The 23,310-nt window shown below is 37.9% G+C and overlaps 1 protein-coding gene across 1 annotated transcript in view; it reads left to right on the top strand.

Moving 5' to 3' along the window:
• LOC127123304 (uncharacterized) overlaps positions 1-23,310 on the top strand; it is a gene marked incomplete at its 3' end in the record, with an annotated part of 79,521 nt that overhangs the window by 27,956 nt on the left and 28,255 nt on the right. Inside the window, exon 4 of the mRNA XM_051053535.1 lies at positions 10,075-10,809. Within this exon, the coding sequence (XP_050909492.1) occupies positions 10,075-10,809 (735 nt within the window). The remainder of the gene's footprint in view (positions 1-10,074; positions 10,810-23,310) is intronic.

Below are 23,310 nucleotides of genomic sequence, written 5' to 3'. Positions count from 1 at the left end.
CCAGAAGAGACGCCGAGACGTCAGAAGAAATTGAACACACAGACTAACAGGGAGTCGGGAACTCGAGCCTGATAGCTGGCAAACAAAACACACGCAAAAAAGAAAAGGGTGCCCGGAGTGGTCTCGCACGACCACCTGCCTACATACCTCGTCTGGCACGAGGATCAGGGCGATGTAGTTCCCCTAAACAGGGGAGAAACTCTCTCCTAACCAGAAACAGAGGGAAAAACACGACACTAGGGAGCTGAGACTCGAGCCTAATGTTGTCATGCAAAGCCGCCCCAAGTTCAGGTTTCTAACCTACTTGCATAAGCAAACTATTCCTAACCAGGAAAAAAGCTAACACACAAGCATACAAGCATACCAATCAACATACATCAAATGAGAATAGGCATCTCACACAATCATGTCAATCAGATATCCACAAAACACCCACTATAACCAAACAAGAGGCTCAATCAATGGGGTTTGACCGCCGAAGCGAGTCGTCTGTACAGGCTGGTTTTGCTCTTAACCTTGCCATTACGAGGCTAAGGTGAAGCAGATGAAAGGATGAAGTGAGGATCAGACCTCACAGCTCTTATCCCTAACCAGGGAGAGCTGACAAATGAGCATGGGTCCAGAATGGGGGAACCCTTCTATGCTCGATGACTCTGACTCAATGTGCACTGCACAGATCTTGGGCTTTTGATCTCAATGCTACAACCATGTAATGGGAGCAAGGAGAAGACTCAACTGAATAGTGGGGGACAGGTTGCTTGTCCCTACCTTCCACCAATTGCCTTACTTGAAGGGCTTTTCCTGCTTGGCTTAAAAATAAACATACACAAGCATTGCCTCTTAAGGAGGACTTCAGACAATTTGCCCGGCCCGGTAACAGCCGGGTCTCCAGACTACATGAAGTCAAGAGGACTTACCTCAATGCAAGTTGCTTAAGCAACGCAAAGCAAAAGTTCACAAGGAACTGAGCAACTAAAGTACCTGGAAACAATCCAACACAGTCAGTATTCAATCAGACAAATTGTACAGCAAACAATCAAACAGTTTAAACAAACTATGCACAAAGCAAGCTCAAGGCTTAAGCCCAAGCTCCAACACCTACAAAACAATGTTATGTTAGTGTACAAACATCCACAACATCAATTAAAATCAACTTGTATCATTCTCCATGTACATTGCTTTTTTTGATCCTGAAAAATCAAGCAAATATTAGCAACTAGACCACTAGGCCAAGCCTAGGGTCCAAAAGCAAGAAAAAAATCTAAAACAGCAAGGTATTCATCAACCAACATCAAATTAACATCAAACAAGAGAAAACATCATTGGTCTCATGTTTATATCATCCATCATATTCAATTCATGCACAAAACAATCCATATGAGGTCAAATGAAGCCCAAAGCATACAAACAGAAGTATTGCATTCAAATCCCTATCAAAACACATCCAAAAAATCTCAAATTTAATACACCTAAACAGGGGTCAATCAAGGTCTACCATGTCAAATTTGAGCTCAATTGGGCAAATGGAACCATGTCAATGAAAATCAACAAAAACAGACACAATTTCATGCTTCAATTCACACCATCAATGCATACATCCAATTCAAAAATTCATATCTCATTGAAAACAACAAAGAAATGGATGAGACCAAAACAGGGAGGTCACACAATGTGTCTAGTTCATGCATATCAAATTTCATGGCCATACAATACAATATGAGGATTTTCCAATCAATCTACCAACATGTATCACATGAGCTTGCCATTTCAACAACCAGAAATGAAAAATCAAGATTAAATTGAAAATACAGTGAAAAATCCTACAAAAATTCATCAAGCATCCTAACATGTCAACAAGTCATCATGCAAAATTTCAGCCAATTCCAACATGCATAGGTTATCCAATTAAATTCAACAAGTTGACATCAAGAGGTGTGACACAAATTGTCACACCTAAGTTCCAGAATTTGCTGCTCTCTAACCAGGTATCAAAAATTCATGAAATTTACATATAAATAATCCTCAATGAGTCAAGAACCACCACAAAAATTTTCAGCCATTTATTTTATGATATGAGTATTTCATGATCAAATTGCCAAAATGTATCAAAATGTGACATACATTAGAAAAGCCTATGCCAAATAAAATATTTGCCAAGCACAACTTTGACCAATAGGTCAAAAAAATCCTACACTCAAAGACAAAGTCGACACAATTTTTTTCCATATTTTTCTGATTTTCTACTATTTTTTATGATTTTTCCAATGTGTTAATGATTTTTTGTGAATTAAGCAAATTAATTAAAACTGCACAGTGGCATAACTGTAATTATTTTGAGCGCGGGAGGGAAACAGAGTTTTCAAATTTTCAAATGAAAAAGAAGATCAAACAGTAACAGGCCAGCAAACTCCATCGTCTTCCTCGCACAACTCAACCTCCAAGTCCAAAATCGGTTTTGCTCAAAACTCAACCAAATCTCACAAATGAATAACCGTTGGAAAGGTCTCACTCTCAGGATCTCAATTATGTCTATGATTTAACCTACAAGTTCCTAAATCTCACGGATCGATCGACTAAAGTTTCACATTCAAAGCTTCGAGTTCAGATTTCTCCACCTACGGTTATCCATTTCTAAAACCAACAGCACCACTACGATCTATGATAAACAAGCTACAAAACGCCTATAACCAATTGAAAAATCGTGTTACTCGAATACTAACCTCAATTCGAAGGCAGTCGCGATTCGTGGAGTTTCGATGCTTAATTCCTTGAAACAGATGGCCTAGAAGCTACAAGAAGTTGCATACAAAGCTCAGGTTCGAGAGAGATCGCTCCTACCGCGCCAAATCTTGATTCACCATGGATGATGCTATGTTGGACAGTCACGATTCCGAGCTTTTTCCAATCCAAACTCCACAAACAGTTTGAGAAGATGATGAGAGGAGTTCAATGCAAAAAGAATTCTCAAGATTGATCAAGAATTGATGATGAATTTTGGATTTGAAGTTTTGGTGTTCTTGAGGAAATTGAGAGAATTGGAAAGGTTTCAGATCTGGTTTTGTGAATGTTGTGAATTCTCCTCAAGAGTTTGTTATGATTAAGCTTATATACTTCCAACTAATCAAGCTTTAATCACCAAATTAGCAAAAATGACATGCAATTAGCAAATGTGCATTTACTTAAGCAAGGGCAAAATGGCCTTTTCACTCAAGCCCTGTGACAGCTCATTGACAGCTCATACATTCTCAATTGATATTTGGAGTGTGTTGGCTCAAATGAGATTTTCACTCTTGTGCATGAAGATGGTGCATGAAGTAATATGGACATGAACAGTACTGTATGAGAGCTCAAAATAGAGTTATGTATTGATACATAACACTTTTTAACAGTATGCATCGATACATAACTTGTTTGCATCGATACATGGCACTTTTTAACAGTGTGCATCGATACATAACTTGTTTGTATCAATACAAGGCACTTTTTAACAGTGTGCATCGACACATAACTCGTGTGCATCGATACATGGCCCTTTTTTGCCTTGCACGCATCGATACGAAATTCGTGTGCATCGATACATGGAAAATTTTGCCATGCACGCCCGGTGGTAATTTGACCATATCTCCTCAACCGTTCATCCGATTCTCACGATCTTGGACTTTTTGAAAATGGGAGAGAAAGATCTACAACTTTCATGTTCAACAAAATTCCATTTGAAGCTTTTTTGATGGTGGAAAACTGGGTTGAAGTCGTTCCAAAAACTTGCCATCCTTTTGGAAACTTGAAACCATAGGTCATTTTTCCTTTTGGAAACCTTTGCTATGACCTCAAATCCTTCAATGTGAGTATTTGAAATGTCAAATGAGACTTGTTTGAACATGAATGGAGTATCTCTTGCCCTCTCCCTCCTCCAAATCCATCAATCCAGGCACAATTAACTTTTCTGACTGATAGATGAATTTGGCTACGCACTGATCAAATTGAGCCCCAAACTCCTGATGAAATGGCTCAACCATGAAACCCTAGCATCCATGAGCTCAATATAATCACATTATGATCCTCATATACATCATAGCCCCCATCTCCTGATTATGCCCTGATTGGCCCAATGCAGATGATTAAGGTTGACCAGTGGTCAAAACCCTAATCTCAAGGAATCTTCTTCAATCTCCTGATGACATCCAACCATGATGATGATGATGTACCATTGTAATCAAGATGAAGACCAACATCCTTGAGAATCATAAAACCCTAATTCACAGCCCAATCCTCAGATGGCCCATGATCAGTCAATAAACCCTAAGCTTGCACTCTGACTTCCTCATCTTCTGATCAAGACTTGGGAGAATGGCTTGCATAATGTAACCACATGATATGCAATATGCAATGCCTAATGACCTAAAATGATATGTACAATGTTAATGCTAGTCCCAAGAGAGGAGGGCAAATTTTGAGGTGTTACACATTCCATCCTCACTAATGTTGAGATTGATGTGGCGAGGATAATCGCCAATGAGCTGAAGACTGTGGTTGAGAGTGGGCTGAAATCGGGGGCTCGTGTGAATTGCCCACTGGCCTTCCCGTGTTTGATTATGAGCTTATGTATTCAGGCTAGGGTGAGACTTCCGTCTCGTGGACAGGTTAGGATCCCGGCTCCAATTGATGATCGGTATGTAGCTAAGTATTGTAGAGCTAAGACTACCGCTGGCAGTGCGGCCTCGGGAAGTACTCGGGCTGCTGATGGTCCTAGTGCTTCTTCTCCCGGACTTGATCCGTACCTGAGGGCTGTTTGTGACTACAGTTTTGAGTGGATGGCAGCATCCCAACGAGCTATGATTGACATGCACAACAGTATGCAGAGGTTGGAGCTGCAAGGTAATGACCCCTCCGGTGCTCGAGCATTGTTAGCGCGTGAGCAGTTTATGCTCAACGCTAATTGGCCTGTGGACAGGCCAGTCTATGGTGAGGGGGAGGGAGCTGAAGCTGATGATGAGGATATTGATGATGAGGCTACCGGTTCTGAAGCCGGTAGTGAAGAGGAGTCTTGAGCCCTTTGTGGGTTAAGTTTTTGAGTATTTGTATTTCAGTTTTTATTATGTCATTTTTATTTGTACTTTCGAATTTTGTATTTTGACCATGGGTTGTACTATTGGGGTGTTTTGTCCCCCACGAACAAAATTTTATTTTTCAGTTAATGTTATTTATGTTTGTTGTTAATTTTGTGTGTTTAATAAATTTTTGGTTGAATGAGTGGCAAACCCTTCTAGATTGGTTGCTCCTCAAGAAGTACCCAATGAAGGTGCATCCGAGCTTGGATGGCAATGATAAGAATAACAAGTGAATGAAGCTAAGGTACATGGTTACCGTCGGCTAGAATTTTAGAATGCATTAGGAACTTTACTCTTTTTGGTAAATTGAATATTGTCTTTGTGCAACATAATTGAATGAATGTTTCATCTAGAACCTAAAACCACAAAGTGTGAGGAAACCTCCATTGTTCACTTAAATGCTGGATTCTAATAAGTTTTGTTGATTCATGTGATTCATTATTTGTCTGTTATTATTGTGAAATTGTGGAAGCAATTAGAAATGATCAAGGCACTTGTTTTCTTTCGAGCACAACTACATCCAAAAACAACTTACCTGTGAGCAGAGAGAGTATTTGTTAACCCCTTTGAGCCTAAACAGTTGAATCTCGGCTTGAAATAAAGCGAGATCTCAAAAATCTTTTTTTTTACAACCCGAAAAATATTGATTATTGTTCTTTTGCCGTAAAAAGGTAAGAGCATTCACTTAGGGTGTGGAAGAAATAAGTTGGGGAGAACGAAAAAGAATTGGTAAGCACCACAACTCTTGAAAAAGAAAAGAAAAACCGAGCAAGCATAGAAAAATATATGTATAGAAAATATAGAAAAGAAACATCTGTTTTGTACATTTGATGTGAAAGAAAAGAACAAAAATATAAAGAATGAAAATGAATGCTTGCTTGGAAGAAAAATAGTGAAAAATAAGAGTTGAGTTGGGGAATATGTGTTGTGAAGGTTACAAATAAGAAACAGATGAAACAAGTCGAGTAGTGTGAATAATACTGTGAATGTCTCTTTTGCATCGGCACTTTCGTTTCAATGGCCTTAGAAATGACCCTTGTTTGTTAACCTGACCAAGCTTCAACCGAAAAGCCCTTAGTGATCTTTATGCTTCCACAGTACCATTTTTAATTGATTAGACATTGTATGAATCTGTTTGATTTCTTCATTATTTGTTAGAGAGCGAGATTAGTCCCGCGGTTGCAAACGCGCAAAATCTTCATTCCTGATTCGAAGAGGAGAGATAGGATGATTCATTCAGAAGAGTATTGTTGTAGATAGATAAATATTTTGCATTGCTATTTAAGTTTAAGTTCCTAGGTATTATTTTATTCAAACCGTTGGGAACTTGTATATGCGAATTTCGCTTGTGTTTGAGCCGTTTATCCAACTTCGGAGAAACCGTTTCTTTATGCAAATCCTCTTGTCTTTCAAGAGGCATACTTTGCTTGAGGACAAGCAAGAATCTAGTTGGGGAGAGTTGTTAGATGCCCAAAAGTGCTTATTTGAGCTATCATATGTGGGCATCTTTCACTCTTTTGCCTTGCTAAAATTGTCAAAATCACATTTATTTTACATGGAATGCGTACATTGATAAACAAGCTTGGTGCCTTTGATGTGTTTGTTATTGTGCAGGAAAGGCATGAATTAATTGATAATAAAGACACAAGAGAATTGGCAAAGGAACCAAAGCAAAGGAGCATTTCATCTGCCTGCTCGCTAGGCGAGGCTGTGGCGAAGAATGGGTTCGCTAGGCGAGCTCCTGGCGAACAGCTCCAGTAAATTAGCAAATTAATTCGCTAGGCGAGCTCATGGCGAAGTCTGCAGCGAATTCATTCTGTTTTGGTGAATAAGTGCAGCCAGCACTCACTCGCTAGGCGAGGCTCTAGCGAGTCCCCAGCGAGCATTCCAGTAGCAAAACCTCTCAACCTCGCTGGGGGCGAGCTTGAAGCGTTTCCTTCGCTAGGCGAACATGACAGTTTAGCAGGCCCTGTTTGCTCTGGGCGCAGGGGCTTTTTGTGCCCATTTTAGGACCTCGCTAGGCGAGCTATTATGCTCGCCTAGCGAACATGACAGTTCTGCACTTGTCTATAAGTAGCAGGTGCCACTTTTGGGCACCATACCTCATTTTTACCAACTTTTCCATTTTTTGTACTTTCTCCTAGATATTTTACAGCATTGCTTTGTGGGAGATTTTATGCCCTAATTTCATTTCTCTTCATCTAGCAACCATCTTCCACAAAAAGAAGGTGGATTCCCATCCAACTTCGATTATTCGACTTGGATGTTGATCAACCCTCTTTCCTTACTTGCCGACCAAGCTACCATGAAAATGAGTAGCTAAGTCTTCCATTTGTCAAGGTTAGATGTAGGTGATTGCTAGCTTTGTGTGTAAATGTAAGGATCCTCATATGTAAACTCTTTAACGGTAAATATATGATGAAAACTTTGTTTCTATTTAAAACTCTTTGTGTTGGTATTTGATCGAGAGATGTTTACCGATTCTTGACCTAGGTTTTCATCCAAACTTGTTTGTTAGCTAGAGATAGTAACGAATGATTTTGTTCACCATAAGGTTGAACCAAAACGTTGTCTTTTTGATAGATTGTGTTCGAGAGAAACAATGGATCAAAATGACAAAACTCACAATGGGTGTTCGAGAGAAACGCATTGAGAGGACTTTGTGAAATTATTTATCATCTAAAGGAGTTTATAAGATTGTTGACCGAGCAAATACATGCAAAGCAAATGTAATCATTGAAACCTAACTTTGACAATATTTCTCATATTAATCAAAACGTAACTTTTACCGCAATTAATTACTTTGTATGCAAGATAACTTGATTAAAACCAAAACCCTAGTGTTACATTAAGTTAAGATTAATTCAACCATTGAACGGCAGTGATATCTTACAATCTCTGTGGATACGATAACAAAAACCCGACACTTAAAAACTGTCTCAACAGCTATCAAAGACAACCTCCTAATAATCAAGGCTACCAACCAAGAAACAATCAAGGATATCAACCATTAAGGTTCAACAATCAAAATTTTCAGCAGCAAAGTCCTTATCAACATCCAAATACTCAAGGACAACAGTCGCAAGGAGGAAGTTCCAAGCTAGAGGACACTCTTAAATAATTCATGCAAGCTTCCATGGCAAATCAGAAGAGTAATGAAGCAGCAATTAAGAATCTGGAAAATCAAGTAGGCCAACTTGCGAAGCAACTGTCAGAGCAAAACGCATGATCGTCATTTTCCGCTAATACTCAAACCAATCCAAAGGAGCATTGCAAAGCAATTATCACGAGGAGTGGTAAAGAGTTGATGAGTGAAAAAGTGAGGAAATTACAGTAGAAAATAATATGGATGAAGTGCTGGGAAAAGAAGACATGGTTGGTGGAAGGGAGAAAGTGGCTGGAACTTCACAGTTCGCGCCGCGATCCCCCTTCGCGCCGCGAAAAGAGCAGGATTTTTCAGCAAAGGAGCAGCCTGAATTGGAGGTGAAAAAGGATGCTGAACCAAGAAAGAAGAAGAAAGGAGAGAAAAATGTGAGCGTCATTCCAACCCAACATCTACCTTATCCACATGCTCCATCGAAGAAGGACAATGCTAGGCATTATGCACGGTTCATGGACATATTCAAGCAACTTCAAATCAATATTCCATTTGCCGATGCATTAGAACAAATTCCAAGGTATGCAAAGTTCATGAAGGACATTCTTACAAAGAAAAGGAGGCACGTGGAAGACGAAACCATATTGCTTGATGCACGTTGTAGTGCCATCATTCAAAAGACTCTCCCAAGGAAGGAATCCGATCCGGGCCGAGTAGTTTTACAGGTAACCATTGGAAGCACATACATTGGTAATGGTTTGATTGACTTGGGGTCTAGCATCAATTTAATCCCCCTCTCCATTGTGAAAAGATTGGGAAATGTTGAGATCAAATCGACAAGGATGACTTTACAACTAGCCGACAAGTCTACCACTTCACCATGCGGAATTGCTCAAGACATGTTAGTGAAAGTGGACAAATTCTTGTTTCCAGTAGATTTCGTGATAGTAGAGATGGACGAAGATCGTGATGTTCCTCTAATTCTTGGAAGACCATTCATGAAAACAGCCCGGATGATGATTGACATAGATGATGGACTAATGAAGGTGAGAGTACAAGACGAAGAGGTGACCTTTAATCTTTTTGAAGCTATGAAGCATCCAAATGACAAGCATGATTCTTTCCGAATTGACACAATTGAAGAGGAAGTAGTGGAGGTCGCAAATCAAGTTCATATTTCGAATCCTCTAGAAAGATCTCTTATCGGAGCATACAACGTGTTGACCGAAAATGAGGAAAAAGAGATTGAAGCAATGTTGCATGAGTTGGAATCTTGTGGTGAGCTTACTTATCAAGAAGAAACAAAGGAGGACTTGAATGCGATGAAGAAAATGGAAGAACCAAAATTAGAGTTGAAAATGCTTCCTTCACACTTGAAGTATGTGTTCCTTGGTGATGAATGTACTAAACCGGTGATTATAAGCAACACCTTGTCCACAAAAGAGGAAGACAAATTGATTCAAGTGCTGAAAAAGAATGAAGGCGCAATAGGGTGGGTGTTATCCGACTTGAAGGGTATTAGTCCAGCCTATTGTATGCATAAGATCATGATGGAGGAGAATTTCAAACCTGTTGCACAACCTCAAAGGCGTCTAAATCCATCGATGAAAGAGGTAGTTTGGAAAGAAGTTGTCAAACTCTTGGAAGTCGGAATGATTTATCCTATCTCCGATAGTGCATGGGTGAGTCCGGTACAAGTAGTTCCCAAGAAAGGTGGCATGACGGTTATCAAAAATGACAAAAATGAGTTGATTCCGACAAGAACGGTAACCGGGTGGAGGATGTGTATTGACTATAGAAGGTTGAACCAAGCCACAAGGAAAGATCATTTCCCATTACCTTTCATGGACCAAATGTTGGAGAGGTTAGCCGACAAAAATTTCTACTGTTTTTTGGACGGGTACTCGGGGTACAATCAAATTTCGGTCAATCCAGCGGATCATGAGAAGACAGCTTTTACATGTCCTTTTGGCATCTTTGCTTACCGAAGAATGCCTTTTGGGTTATGTAATGCATTGACAACATTTCAACGGTGCATGCAAGCTATATTCTCGGACTTAATAGAAGAATGCATTGAGGTGTTCATGGATGATTTCTCCGTTTACGGATCATCTTTTGATTTGTGCTTAAAACATCTTGATGTGGTTTTGGGAAGATACGTGGAGACCAACTTAGTGCTCAATTGGGAAAAATGCAACTTCATGGTTACCGAAGGTGTTGTACTCGGTCACAAGATCTCCTCCGAAGTATTAGAGGTTGACAAAGCCAAGGTGGAAGTCATTGAGAAATTACCACCCCCAACAAATATAAAAGGAATAAGGAGCTTTCTCGGACATGTCGGTTTCTACCGGAGATTCATCAAAGATTTTTCAAAGATAGCAAAGCCATTGAGCAACTTGCTTAACAAAGGTACGCATTTTCTTTTCGATGAGTCGTGTCTCAAAGCTTTCCTTGATTTAAAAGAAAAGCTAGTCACCGCACCCATAATCGTGGCACCAAACTGGAAACTTGATTTTGAACTTATGTGTGACGCAAGCGATTATGCGGTTGGTGCAGTGTTGGGTCAAAGAAGAGATAAAGTTTTTCATGTTATCCACTATGCTAGTAAAGTGTTAAATGAAGCACAAGTCAACTACGCAACAACTGAAAAAGAATTACTAGCCATAGTGTACGCATTGGAAAAGTTTAGAGCTTACTTGATTGGGTCAAAAGTTGTAGTCTACACTGACCACTCGGCGATAAAATATTTGCTAACCAAACCGGATTCCAAACAAAGACTAATTCGCCGGATTCTCTTACTGCAAGAGTTTGATTTGGAAATCCGGGATAAAAAAGGTTTCGAAAATTTGGTTGCGGATCATTTGTCTCGCTTGGTCAATGTAGACATTACAAACAAAGAAGAGGAGCTGAGAGAAGAATTCCCAGATGAAAAACTGTATGCGATTCAAGTGAGGCCTTGGTTTGCTGATTTTGCTAACTACAAAGCAACCGGTTTAGCACCGGAAGACCTCACTTGCAATCAAAGAAGGAAATTCTTGGCGGATGCAAAATATTATGTTTGGGATGATCCTTATTTGTTTAAAGTGGGTGCAGACAATATTTTGAGAAGGTGTGTAACAATTGAGGAGTCAAGAGACATTCTTTGGCACTGTCACAACTCTCCGTATGGAGGTCACTATAGTGGTTTGAGAACAGCCACTAAAGTGCTCCAATCGGGCTTTTATTGGCCATCTTTATTTAAAGATACGCATGAACATGCGAAGAGTTACGATACATGTCAACGGAGTGGAGGAATAGGAAAACGGGATGAAATGCCTCTAACCAACATGCTAGAAGTAGAAGTTTTTGATTGTTGGGGTATTGATTTCGTTGGTCCATTCCCCTCTTCTTTCTCAAATGAGTACATACTAGTGGCCGTTGACTATGTCTCGAAGTGGGTAGAAGCAATTGCCTCACCTAAGGCCGATGCCAAAACAGTGATTAAATTTTTAAAGAAAAACATATTTTCACGTTTTGGTGTGCCTAGGGTGTTGATAAGTGATGGAGGCTCACACTTTTGCAATACACCTCTAGAAAAAGTTTTGCAACAATATGGTGTAAAGCACAAGGTGACCACTCCCTACCACCCACAAACGAATGGTCAAACGGAGGTTTCGAACCGGGAAGTCAAGCGGATTCTTGAGAAAACAGTCTCGAATTCAAGAAAAGATTGGTCTTTAAAACTGGATGAAGCTTTATGGGCGTATCATACCGCCTACAAAGCACCTATTGGGCTAACTCCGTTTCAAATGGTGTATGGGAAGACTTGTCATCTTCCAGTGGAAATGGAGCATAGGGCATTATGGGCTCTTAAATTCTTGAATTTCGACTCCACTCTAGCTGGAGAAAGAAGAAAAGGACAACTCCATGAATTGGAGGAATTAAGGAATAATGCTTACCATTCGAATAAGCTGTATAAGGAAAAGGTAAAGGCATACCATGATGGAAAGGTCCGTCATAAGGAGTTTCATGTTGGACAAATGGTATTGCTTTTCAACTCAAGGTTGAAGTTATTCCCTGGTAAGTTGAAGTCAAAGTGGTCAGGACCGTTCGTGGTCAAAGAGGTGCGCAATTATGGAGCCATTGTGATCGAGGATCCAAAATCACAAGAGAGCTGGACTGTAAATGGTCAAAGACTCAAAGTCTACCATAGTGGCGACGTAAATCGTGATGTGCGTGTCGTGTCTCTATCTGGACCGGGTTAATCAGTGGACCGTCGAGCTCTAAACGACGTTAAACAAAGCGCTTGTTGGGAGGCAACCCAACGTTGTAAGTCTGCATTTTATTTTTTATGCTGTGTGGTTTTCTGCTGTGTTAAATCTTGTGAAATTGGGTTCTGTTTTTTGCCGTTCGCCCCGCGAACTGAATGCAAAGCTTTCGTTCGCGTCGCGAGCAAGGTTCGCCCCGCGAACAGTGCGTGACAGAACCACTTAAGTTCTGTTAGGTTATTTTCATTTTCATTTCAACTCATTTTCAAAACACCAAGTTTGCCTCGCTTTCACTCCCGCTCACAAAAACCTCCCAAAAACTGAAAATTTTCCTTTCCCAAATCCCTAATCTTTATTTTCTAACAAAGAACAAGTGCTTCAGTAAGGTATGTTGCTTTTCAATTCCTCTTCTCCATTTCCTTTTGGGTTCACATTTAGGTTTGGTTAGGGATTGGAAAAATTTGAAGATTGACACTTGAAATCATTAGGCATGTCTGATTTAGATTAGGATTGGGATAGAGTTGGAGACCTTGACTATTAGAAGTAGCATACCTCACATTTTTGGAACCTAGGAGGCTTCTGGAGATTTCCTGGTTCGCAGGGTTCGCGCCGCGAACTGGGAAATTTCAGGGCCATGTTTTTATGCTGATTGATTGCTAACCCTCTCCATATTTGTTTTGTGGTTGCTCTGATGTTGAATGCAGATGTCGAAAAGAACCAAAACCACAGCTCCCGCTCATCCTCGTTCTTTAAGAAGGTTAACAAGCGATGAACACGAAGAACGATTCGAGAGTTTAATCAAGAGAACAATATTGCCAGAGAGGTTCATCCGTTTAGCACTGGGAGGGACTTATCAGAGTTTGGTTTCGACTTTTGAGAGACGAAGGTGGATGAAACTGTGTGAACCAGAAGCGGCAATCAACTATGACATTGTTCGGGAGTTCTATGCAAACGCCATGCATCAAGAAGAGGGGGTAGCTTTCATCTACCGAACAAGGGTAAGAGGCAGACTTGTTTCTTTTGGGAGGGATGCCATTAACTCATATCTTGGTGATCCTCTAACCCTTGGAGAGAACGAGCGGTGTGAGTATTGTACCATGTGTAAGACCCCAATTTTGTCCCTAAGATCCCTCATGGCATCATATCATAGCAATGCATAGCCTCAAGGATCATTGGACACCTTGCTTCCTTCCCTGTGGGTGGGATATTTTTTAGAGTGATTCTTGATCACCAAGCATTGCTTGCATTTGTATATCATTTCTTTTCTTTTAATCACTAACCAAATGTACAAAAATATGCCATCTAACATTTGTCTTGCAGCTTAAGCAGTCAACAGGTCAAGGCAATTCAAGTGAATCCTTTGTGCAAGAGATGAGGTTTCCATTGAAATATGGATCATGTGATCATTATATTGAGTTTGTATGAGCTATAGGTTCATTTTGGAGCAAATTCCCCAAGTGGTTGAAGCCCAAGTTCATCAGAATATTTTCAGGTCATCTAAGGACCAATGTAGTCATTTGAAAGTCAACTGAGGGCTTTGGAGTGTGAGAATTGAGTTTCTTCATCTCATTCATGTTCAAACAAGGCCTATTCATCATGTAAAACATACATATTGAAGATTTTGAGGTTAAATCAAAAGTTTCCCAAAATGGAAAGTGACCTATAATTTCAAGTTTCCAAAAATAGCAAGTTTTTGGTTCACTTTCAACTCAACTTTCCAACATGAAGGAAGCTTCAAATGAAATTTTGTCCAACATGAAAGTTGAAGATCTCTCTCTTCCATTTCCAAAAAGTCCAAGATCATGAGCATCTGATGAATGGTTGAGGAGATATGATCAAATGATTGCCAAGTGTGCATGGAACTTCAACAAGCCATAACTTTTGATCCAAAGCTCCAAAATAAGTGCCTCTTTTTGCATTTTTCTTCTCTTGACCTATAAATTCCAAATCCATCATCACATTGCATGAAATTTCATCACATAATCATTTGCTCATTCATGCCCATTTTGGAGGGAAATTTGAAAATTCAAAATTGGTGCATCATATAAACAAAATACCATTGCCAACATGTGCATGAAATGATTTTGAATGATTTTGAGCATCCATACAACACTGTTCACATCCAAATTTGCATGGCACCTCACATTTTCCACTTTTGGTCACACACCTTATTTTTGCTAATTTCAATTAACCATTGCTAATGACATTTTTCAGCATGATTAAGACAGAGTATATAAACCAAATCATAACAGAATTTCAGTCTTCTTCATCAATTCTAGATCTAGATTCAAGTTCCCTCCATTTTTTCTCCAAATTGAAACTTCAATTTCTTCCACATAACACATTGATTTTATTGGATATTCTTGTTCTCTGATCTTCATTGAGTATAGATCAAGCTCTTGATTGAAGAATTTGGACCAGAATCAAGATGTGCAAGCTCAAGAACATGACAATGGAAATCGAAATCTGAGCTAGATCCAAGCCCTCTCAAGCTTCAATTTATACATAAAGCTTCAAGTCATCATCTTAGGACTGGATTTGGATACTTGCAAGAGCTCAAAGCCACGATTTCATCATTCTGCTCTTCAAGAGGTTACAATTCGATTATCACCTTTCTTGATTCTATGCACATGTTTATGTAGATCCTTTCACGCTGATAATCATGATGCTTTCAGAATTAAAAATGATTGAGTATTGGTTGAGATATTTGGATTTGAATGTTTGAATGCATAAAATGTTTTCCTTCGATTCTTATGATTCATGGATTGTTAGGATTGATTGATGATAGATTTGAGTTCCTCATGTGATAAGCTTTCGAACGGTATAAGTTTCGCCTGGATCTGGAATTTTTTTTCCATGAGTTACTATAGCGCCACCGTCTTCATGAAGAAGACGGTGGAAACCACCCTGCCTCGCCGCACCAGCCGCCGTCTGCAACAAGCAGAGCTGGCGCTAGGGTTTAGCCAGCGTGTGTCCATGCGTGTGTCTTCGTGGCGAAACGATTGGATGCGCTTCCATTGACCTGCGCCACATGGCCTTTGACTGGTGACTGGACGCCATGTCGTTTAAATGAAACTACAGCATTTTGCCTTGATCCACCATTCGATTCCCAACATTTACATTTTGGAATTTTATTTGCTTTAGCGCTTCATTTTTGTGCGTACCAGGTTCGATTCCAGCCGGTGCCAAGTTTTCAAGTTATCTACCATTTATCCTTTCCCTCCAAATATCATGTACATATTTCACATTTTATTTCATCATTTTCTTCCAACTTCAAAAAAGCACTAAAAATAGGATATGCATCCAATTAATTCCCAATTTTTTTCTACATTTTCATGTATTTGTCTATTATTTTGTGGTGTTGATTTTTGGATTCTATCATTTTTGGATTTTTGAATTGTCGACTGTTGATTGATCATATATGCAAAATGTGACATGCTTCATTCATTCTATTGTGAAATGCTCAATAATGATCCAATTGCCATGAAATTTGGTGTGATGATTCCCAACATGATGCTTGACCTTTGAGGCTTGGTTTGGTATTTTTCTCATTTTTCATCTCTGTTTTAGACACATAAACGTTTGGTGTGACAATGTGTGTCACACAATTTGATGTCATACTTGTGCATTTTCATTTCTAAGTCAAATGAGCTCTTCTGATTCCAATCTTTTGCATGATGCTTGTATTTGACATGTTGTATGCACATAAAAATTTCCATGGTTGTTTGATTCATTTCTGTGTTAATATGGAATTTTCATTCTTGGTGACCAATTATGTGCTTTGAAATTGCCTTTGCCATATCTTTCTCCTTAGATGACTTTGCTTAATGATTTTGACTTGGTCCTTTTTAGGATATGTTCCCACTTGTTTAAATGCACTTTGTGTTGAATATTGGTTGCTGTTTTGACTTTTTTCTTTGCCTTTGACCCTAGGCTTTGGCCTAGGGGTTTGTACTCACAATTTGAGCTTTGCCTTTCAGGTTCAAGCAATTAGTTCTAATGGATGATGTAATCTCCTTGCTTGAGATGCAATTTACTTTGTTTAACTAATTTTGATTGTGTTGTAGGTCCTTGGGTGGCTAACTCACTTGAGTTGTTGACTTGCATTATGTATATTGGTTGTCTCACTGTTGACTGTCTGTTTGGTTTGTTTGAATGTGAATATTGACTTGTTTGATTTTCTTACAGGTACTTTAGTAGCTTTAACTCATTATTTGAGTTGCTTTGCTTTGCTTGTGGTTGGCATACGACTTAGGTAACTTCTTTTCTCCATGTAGTCTGGAAGACCTGCTATCTTTGGCAGGCACCTGTCTGAAGCCCTCCTTAAGAGGCCATGCTCTTGATTGTTTAATTTTTGTGCTAAAGACCTCAATGAGGCATGGTTACATGTAAAGACCTCCTAAGTGAAGAGGCATTGGCAGATAGAAGGGATGTGCAATCCATCCCCTGCTATTCAGTTGAGTCTTTCATCTTGCTCGCACTATGTGCTAATGCATTTTGAATAACACCCCAAAATCTTGTCTATAGAGTAAGTCATTATGGAATAGAGTTCCTCATTCTGGACTCCCACACATTCTTTGATTCAAGCTCACCCAGGCCCGGGTTAAGAGCCATGAGGTCTAATCCTCATTTCCCATTTCATCTGCTCACCCTAACTCTCAATGTTAGTGGTTAAGAGCTTCTGTTTACACTTGTACAATTGGCTTGTTTGTCGAGGTTGATATGACCCCTTGACTAAAGCCCACCCTTTGTGTGAAGCCCATTGTTTATGTATAGTGTGTGATTTGTTTGTTCATCTGTACATTGATGTTGGTGTGTGCCTCTGTGCATTGTTTTCATTACTTGTATATCATTACCATGATCATTGCTCATACTTTGTAACAGTTATTTTGTCCTTTGAGGAGTCAATTGTAAGTCCAACTATTGGCATTTGTTTCCTTTGCTTGTTAGGAGTTGGATGTAAGACCATTGATTGGCATTCCATTTCCTTGGAGTCGAGAGTAAGACCAGCTATTGGCATCTTGTTTCCTCTTGCTTTTTTTTCTTTTTTTTTCTGATACCATGCATTATCTACTTTAGCCCTATGCTTGACCATTCCAAAGGAACTTACTTGGATCATTTCTATGATCTTGAGAAAGCAACCCTGTTTGTGGCTTTGTTCCTTAACCATCACCTCTGGCATGCTTAACCTTGATCCATACTTTTTCATCCTTAACCCAAAAACCAAAAAACTATTGTGCAAACATTTGACTTGTTTTCAAAACTAGAAACCTAAGCCTTATGCCTTTGATTTTCAAACTTTCTTTTCATAACACTTATCGTGAATTGAATCTCTAATCAACTTTGACATGTTTGTGAAAACTTCTAATTGGTTAATTCCACTCACTCAATTGTCTTTTGTGATTTCAATGATCACTTCCTAATCAAATTTTCATGCATTAGTCGTAGATCTGAGTTAGCTTAGTGGTTGATGTGAATCTCACCTTTTGTCCTTAGTGATTGAATTGTAAGACTTCCCTGCTTATTATAGGGTTAACCCCTCACTAGCACGTTGAAGCTGTTCTCACATGGTGGACTTGTTGTTGATTTAGGTTGAGTTTTCTCCCTTTGATAACGAAAGACCTTAAGGCTTTTGTTTAAAATCAATCCATTCACTTTTTGAAATCTTTTAGCCGAACTACGGCGTTTTGATCCTTATCTTTCATGAAAAGGTATGTAGGCAATGGGTTCATCCATCCAAACACAAAAATAACTAACTTGTACATTCTTTTCTCATCTCTTCAATCATGTTTGCACAATAAATATTTCATAAACAAATAATTTTTACAACAAGTTGTGAAAAGGGCTCCCTAGGAGTACCTAGGATGTTGTGGGTGCCTAACACCTTCCCATAACATAACCAACCCCCTTACCCAGATCTCTGACCTTTTATTAGTTTTTCTTTGCAAAACTTCTTAGGCTTTTGTTCGCTTTCTAGCCATTCCTTTGGATAAATAGAAGTGCGGTGGCGACTCTATCTTGTATGATTTACCTCGGATCTAATTAATATTTCCGATGGTGACGAATACACCGCTACACCATGGAATTGGCTAATAGGTGGGATCTAGAAGCGGTAAATGCTACCCTGTGCCTTAAAGGAAAATCCTTTGACCTAAATGATCAAGGACATCCAAAATCTTGGAAAAGAGAAAATTTAAATCTGGGAGCTAGGGCTTTTATTGTGCTACTGCTGAGTAATATTCGGCCAAGGAGCCACACCACCACGATTCCTCTGGATGTAGGGTGTTTGCTTTACTGCATTATGATCGGGAAGTCTGTGGATGTAGCATCCATCATCGTGAGAGAAATGAGAAAGATGGTTTTAAGTGGAACCAAATTCGGTGGTAAAGCAGGTGTGCTTGCATACCCAGGGCTGATCATGGGACTTTACCGTCAGGCGAATGTTACCATTCTAGAGGAAGTACACTTCTCTATCACCAGTGTGATCAACGATGCCTATCTGAATAGGTTCTGCCAAAGCCAAATGGATAGAACTGACGGAGCTGGGACTTCGTCATCCAGACCCCGACCCCAATCCCACACTACTCTAGTCTTTGACCAGATGGCGTTTGCCAATTACTGTTGCGAGAGCTTTGAGGCCTCTAGGAGGTCTCAATCATTTATCTTCGATGCTATACAACAACAGTTCCAGAACACGTTTCTTGCACTAGAAGCCCGCACATTTCCTTCTCAGGCGGAATATGTGGCTTATGCTAATTGGCCTGAGGGCAGGCCAAATTTTATGGGGGTGCAGGAGGTGGTGCAAACCCTAATGATGAGATGGAGGACGTCCTTGGTGATGTAGGTGGTGGCCAAGAGGAGGAGGATTGAGAAGCTGGTGAATTTGAGGAGTTGTTGTCATTTTGAGTTTTCTTTATATTATTTTTGTTTTGGAAAATTTTTGATGTACTTTTGGGTGGCTCTAGTTCACAAAACTTTGTTTTTGTTAGTTGTTTTGATGATTGCATGAATACTATTTGAGATTTAAGTGTGTTACAATCAAATTGGTTTACCAACATTTTTTTTTGTTTAATTGTTCTTACTCTTAAGTCAAGCTTAAAGCAACCGAGAAATGTTCGCAAAGAAAGAAGCATAGGACACTTCGAGTGGTAATGATAAGAATTAATGTCGGCATTTCAAGGTACACTTTATCGCTTTCTAGACTTAACATGAGTAGTTGATGGTGTGTGCAAATTTCATATCATAAACTCATTGAAATGTATGTCACCTTTGAATCAAAATAAGACTTAACCAATTGTGAGGAAGCTTTCCATTGTACACTAAAAAGCGGGAAACCAAGCATTATTTTAACTCATTCTTATCATGCTAAATCATGCATCAATCTATTTTTTGTATGAGAATTTTGAAAAAGATAGAGGCATTGTTTGTGAGAAAAACCACTTGACCAAAAAGTTTGAATCAAATAACCTTGTGATGAATAATCCTTAGTTAAACCCTTTTGAGCTTATTTTAGGATTCATTTTATTGATTATTGAAAAATCAATTGAAAATCGTGGAATAAATGAATCCTAATTTCTTTCGTGCCAATTGAAACCCCAAATCGAGTTGTTTGCAAATTTTGCCTTTTGCTTATTTCTAAGTAGGGAGCATTTTTGAATAAATTTGGTTTTGGAATCTAAAGTTGGGGAGAGTAAAGTGAAAAGTTGATTAGAAACTTGGAAAAGTGAGTTTTTATGAAAGGGTAAAAATATGAAAAGAAACAAGAAAAAGAAATCACCCTTGAAACCATAGAGCAAAGAAAAAAAAAAGGAAGAAAAAAGAAAAGAAAATGCTCATGGTTGTGTGGATTTGAAAAGAAAAAGAAAAAGATAGGGATCAAAGAAAGGGAAATTGTGTAGAAGTTGAATGATTGGGAATGTTCCCTTAGGATAGGCAACTTTGTCGAATTCTATTAATCACATCCTTTCTTGTAACCTAAGCCACATTACAACCTTTGAAAGACCTCTTGATTCTAATTTTTCACATGATTTGAATTGTTGTTGATTTAATTGTTTGGATGAGTGAAAGTAACCCTTCATGTTATTCATCATTATTATGATGTGTGTGTAAGTTTGATTCAATTTTGACATATATGGTTTTGAATTCCTTGGAAGGATTTTTGCACTCAACCATTTTCCTTATTCATGTTTTGTCTAGAATTGAGATAGGTGGATTGAGAAATGACCAAACACTTTTGAACCATTTGAATGTCCTTGGTAAATCCTTTTTCCAATCTTTTGTGTCATTGCTTTGGTTGTGAGGGTGGAAACTTTTATTTAGGGACAAACAAAATGCTAAGTTGGGGAGAGTTGTTAGGGACCAATTAGCACTACTTTTTATATCATTTTATTGGTCCCTTTTACCAAACTTTGATGTAATTACACACTTTTATTCTTATTAATTTGTATAAATGTAATTAGATTTAATTTATTTTATTTTGAATAGTTATTTCACAGATTTGTTAGTTTTGTAGAATTTTTAGATGAAAAGAGCTTTTGGAAAGCAACATCACAAATTGAAAGATTTTGGATGAAGCTTGCAAAGCAAGGAAGCTGGGAAAGCTTCAGTTCGCGCCGCGAAGGCTGCGAATCTAGCAAGCTGATTTTGGGCCAAAAGTGTTGTCCTTCATGACCAACTGTCTTGCCATTTTGGTGTCTGTCTTGGAATAGCTTTTCTGCTTTGGATGAAAATGATCAATTAAGGAAATGTCAACTCTTTTAGAAGAAAAAAACACATTATTTGAATATTGGTTATTATTCACACATTGATACATTGAGATATTTTTTAAGAGAGAAAAACAGAGTTTTTCTTCCATTAACATTCTGCTTTGTAACAATGATGATTAGGAGCTAAACTCCATTTTGTCAAGATTGGAGGTAGTAGCTATTCTCATTTATTTATGTATTCCATTTGATTTTTATATATGATAAAGATTGTTGATGTATTGAATACTGTTTTTGCCCTAAGTTGAAAACCAGATTTGAGTAGTTGTTGAAAGAGATTATTTGAGTCTTGACATAAAACAGATTTTCAAGTAGTGAATAAGTTGTAGAGATAGATTTATTTATTACTCTTCTTTGGTATCAAACATCAAAGATTTCTATATTGATAGTTAGGTGGAGAGATCGTCTAAGGATCAATATAGTGATTATCACAATATCATTTAGACATAAATGACTTTGAGAGGATACTTGAACATCATCAATAATCTTGAATCTATATAGTTGTCATAAGGAATCATAAGCATTTAGAATAGTGAACTCCAATCTTGCCAAGCTTTTACATTTGATTAAAACCATTTTACTGTTTTTAGCGACATTTACTCACAAGATAATTTTCCAAACAAAACAACTTTGTTACTAGTCAAACTTATAACAATTTGGATTATAGAACGGCGGTAATAACAACCAATCTCTGTGGATACGATATAAAAATATTTGCCAAAGATATACTTTTCAACAACGTGTCACTTATAATCATAATATTTATATTAAAGCTAAAATACCTTTCTCCATGGTCCATATAAGCAACTGTTGCTAAATGTACATAAATGTTATCAACCGTGGTGAAAATTATAACATATATTTAAGCGGAAATTCACTCATTCAGGACAAAACACAATTGTCTCTCTTAAAACGAAACCTTAACTCTCTCTTACACCTCATCCTAACTCCATGAAGGTTGGATACCACTTCTTCAAAAAATTCTAACATATTTTCTTCATCTCTTATGGATCAAGGAAAAGTGTTACACAAAAGTCATTTCTTTCACTTCCTTGTTACATTTTAGGTACATTTTATGTTGTTTATGATGTTGTTTTTGTTGATATATTTTGTATGTTGTTTAAGATATATTGTTGTTGATAAAAGTTGTATTTTATTGATGATTTTATTTTTATTATATATGTTCTATGTTGTCATTAATGTATGTTATTATTGATAAAATTTGTATGTTGGTAATAAAAGTTGTATGTTGTTTAAGGTATGTTGTTGATATATGTTGTATATTGTTTAAGGTATTTATTGTTGATAATAGTTGTATGTTGTTTGTAATGTATGTTGTAAGTTATTTATGTTATATTGTATGTTGTTTATGGTATGTTGTTGGTGATAAAAGTTGTATTCTATTGGTAATAAAAGTTGTATGTTGTATGTTGTTTAAGGTATGCTGTTGATGATTTTATTTTATTTTAACAAAAGTTGTATGTTGTTAAGGCATTATATTGTTAATAAAAGTTGTATGTTGTTGATGATTTTGTTTTTGTTAATAAAAGTTGTATGTTGTATGTTGCTTAAGGTTTGTTGTTGATGTATGTTGTTGTTAAGGTTTGTTCAATAATATACCTTCTAAATTGTAGTTTCATTACATTCATTGAACATGTCATAGAAGATGAGTTTATTATATCGTATGTGGTTTGAGTGTTTTACCAACCCTTCATTTAATATAAGTTTTTGAATTGAATTAGAAAATAATAATATGAAAAATTAAGTTATGATAGAAAATAACAACTTACATTGGGAAATGTTTTACGAGCTTTCTGTAGCATATTATCTGCATCTCGCTCTTTGACGGTTAGAATTTGGTTCAATACTTCTAACTCTTCAATCAACACTTTCTTTTTTACTAGTTCATTTTGCAAAGTCACTAGTAATTTACAGAATGAACTATTAGTGAAGGGAGTGTTGGTTGAAGAGTTAAAATCATTGAATCAAATTCTAACTGTTAAAGAGAGAGATGCAGATAATGGGTTGTAGAAAGCTCGAAAAACATTGATTAGTGTAACTTGTTCTTCTAATATAAATCAAATTTTTATATTATT

The sequence above is a fragment of the Lathyrus oleraceus genome, chromosome 2, assembly GCF_024323335.1.
Source record: "Lathyrus oleraceus cultivar Zhongwan6 chromosome 2, CAAS_Psat_ZW6_1.0, whole genome shotgun sequence".
Lineage (NCBI taxonomy): Eukaryota > Viridiplantae > Streptophyta > Magnoliopsida > Fabales > Fabaceae > Lathyrus > Lathyrus oleraceus.
Note: the sequence above shows the minus strand (reverse complement) of the source record. Positions and strands in the feature narration are given on the sequence as shown.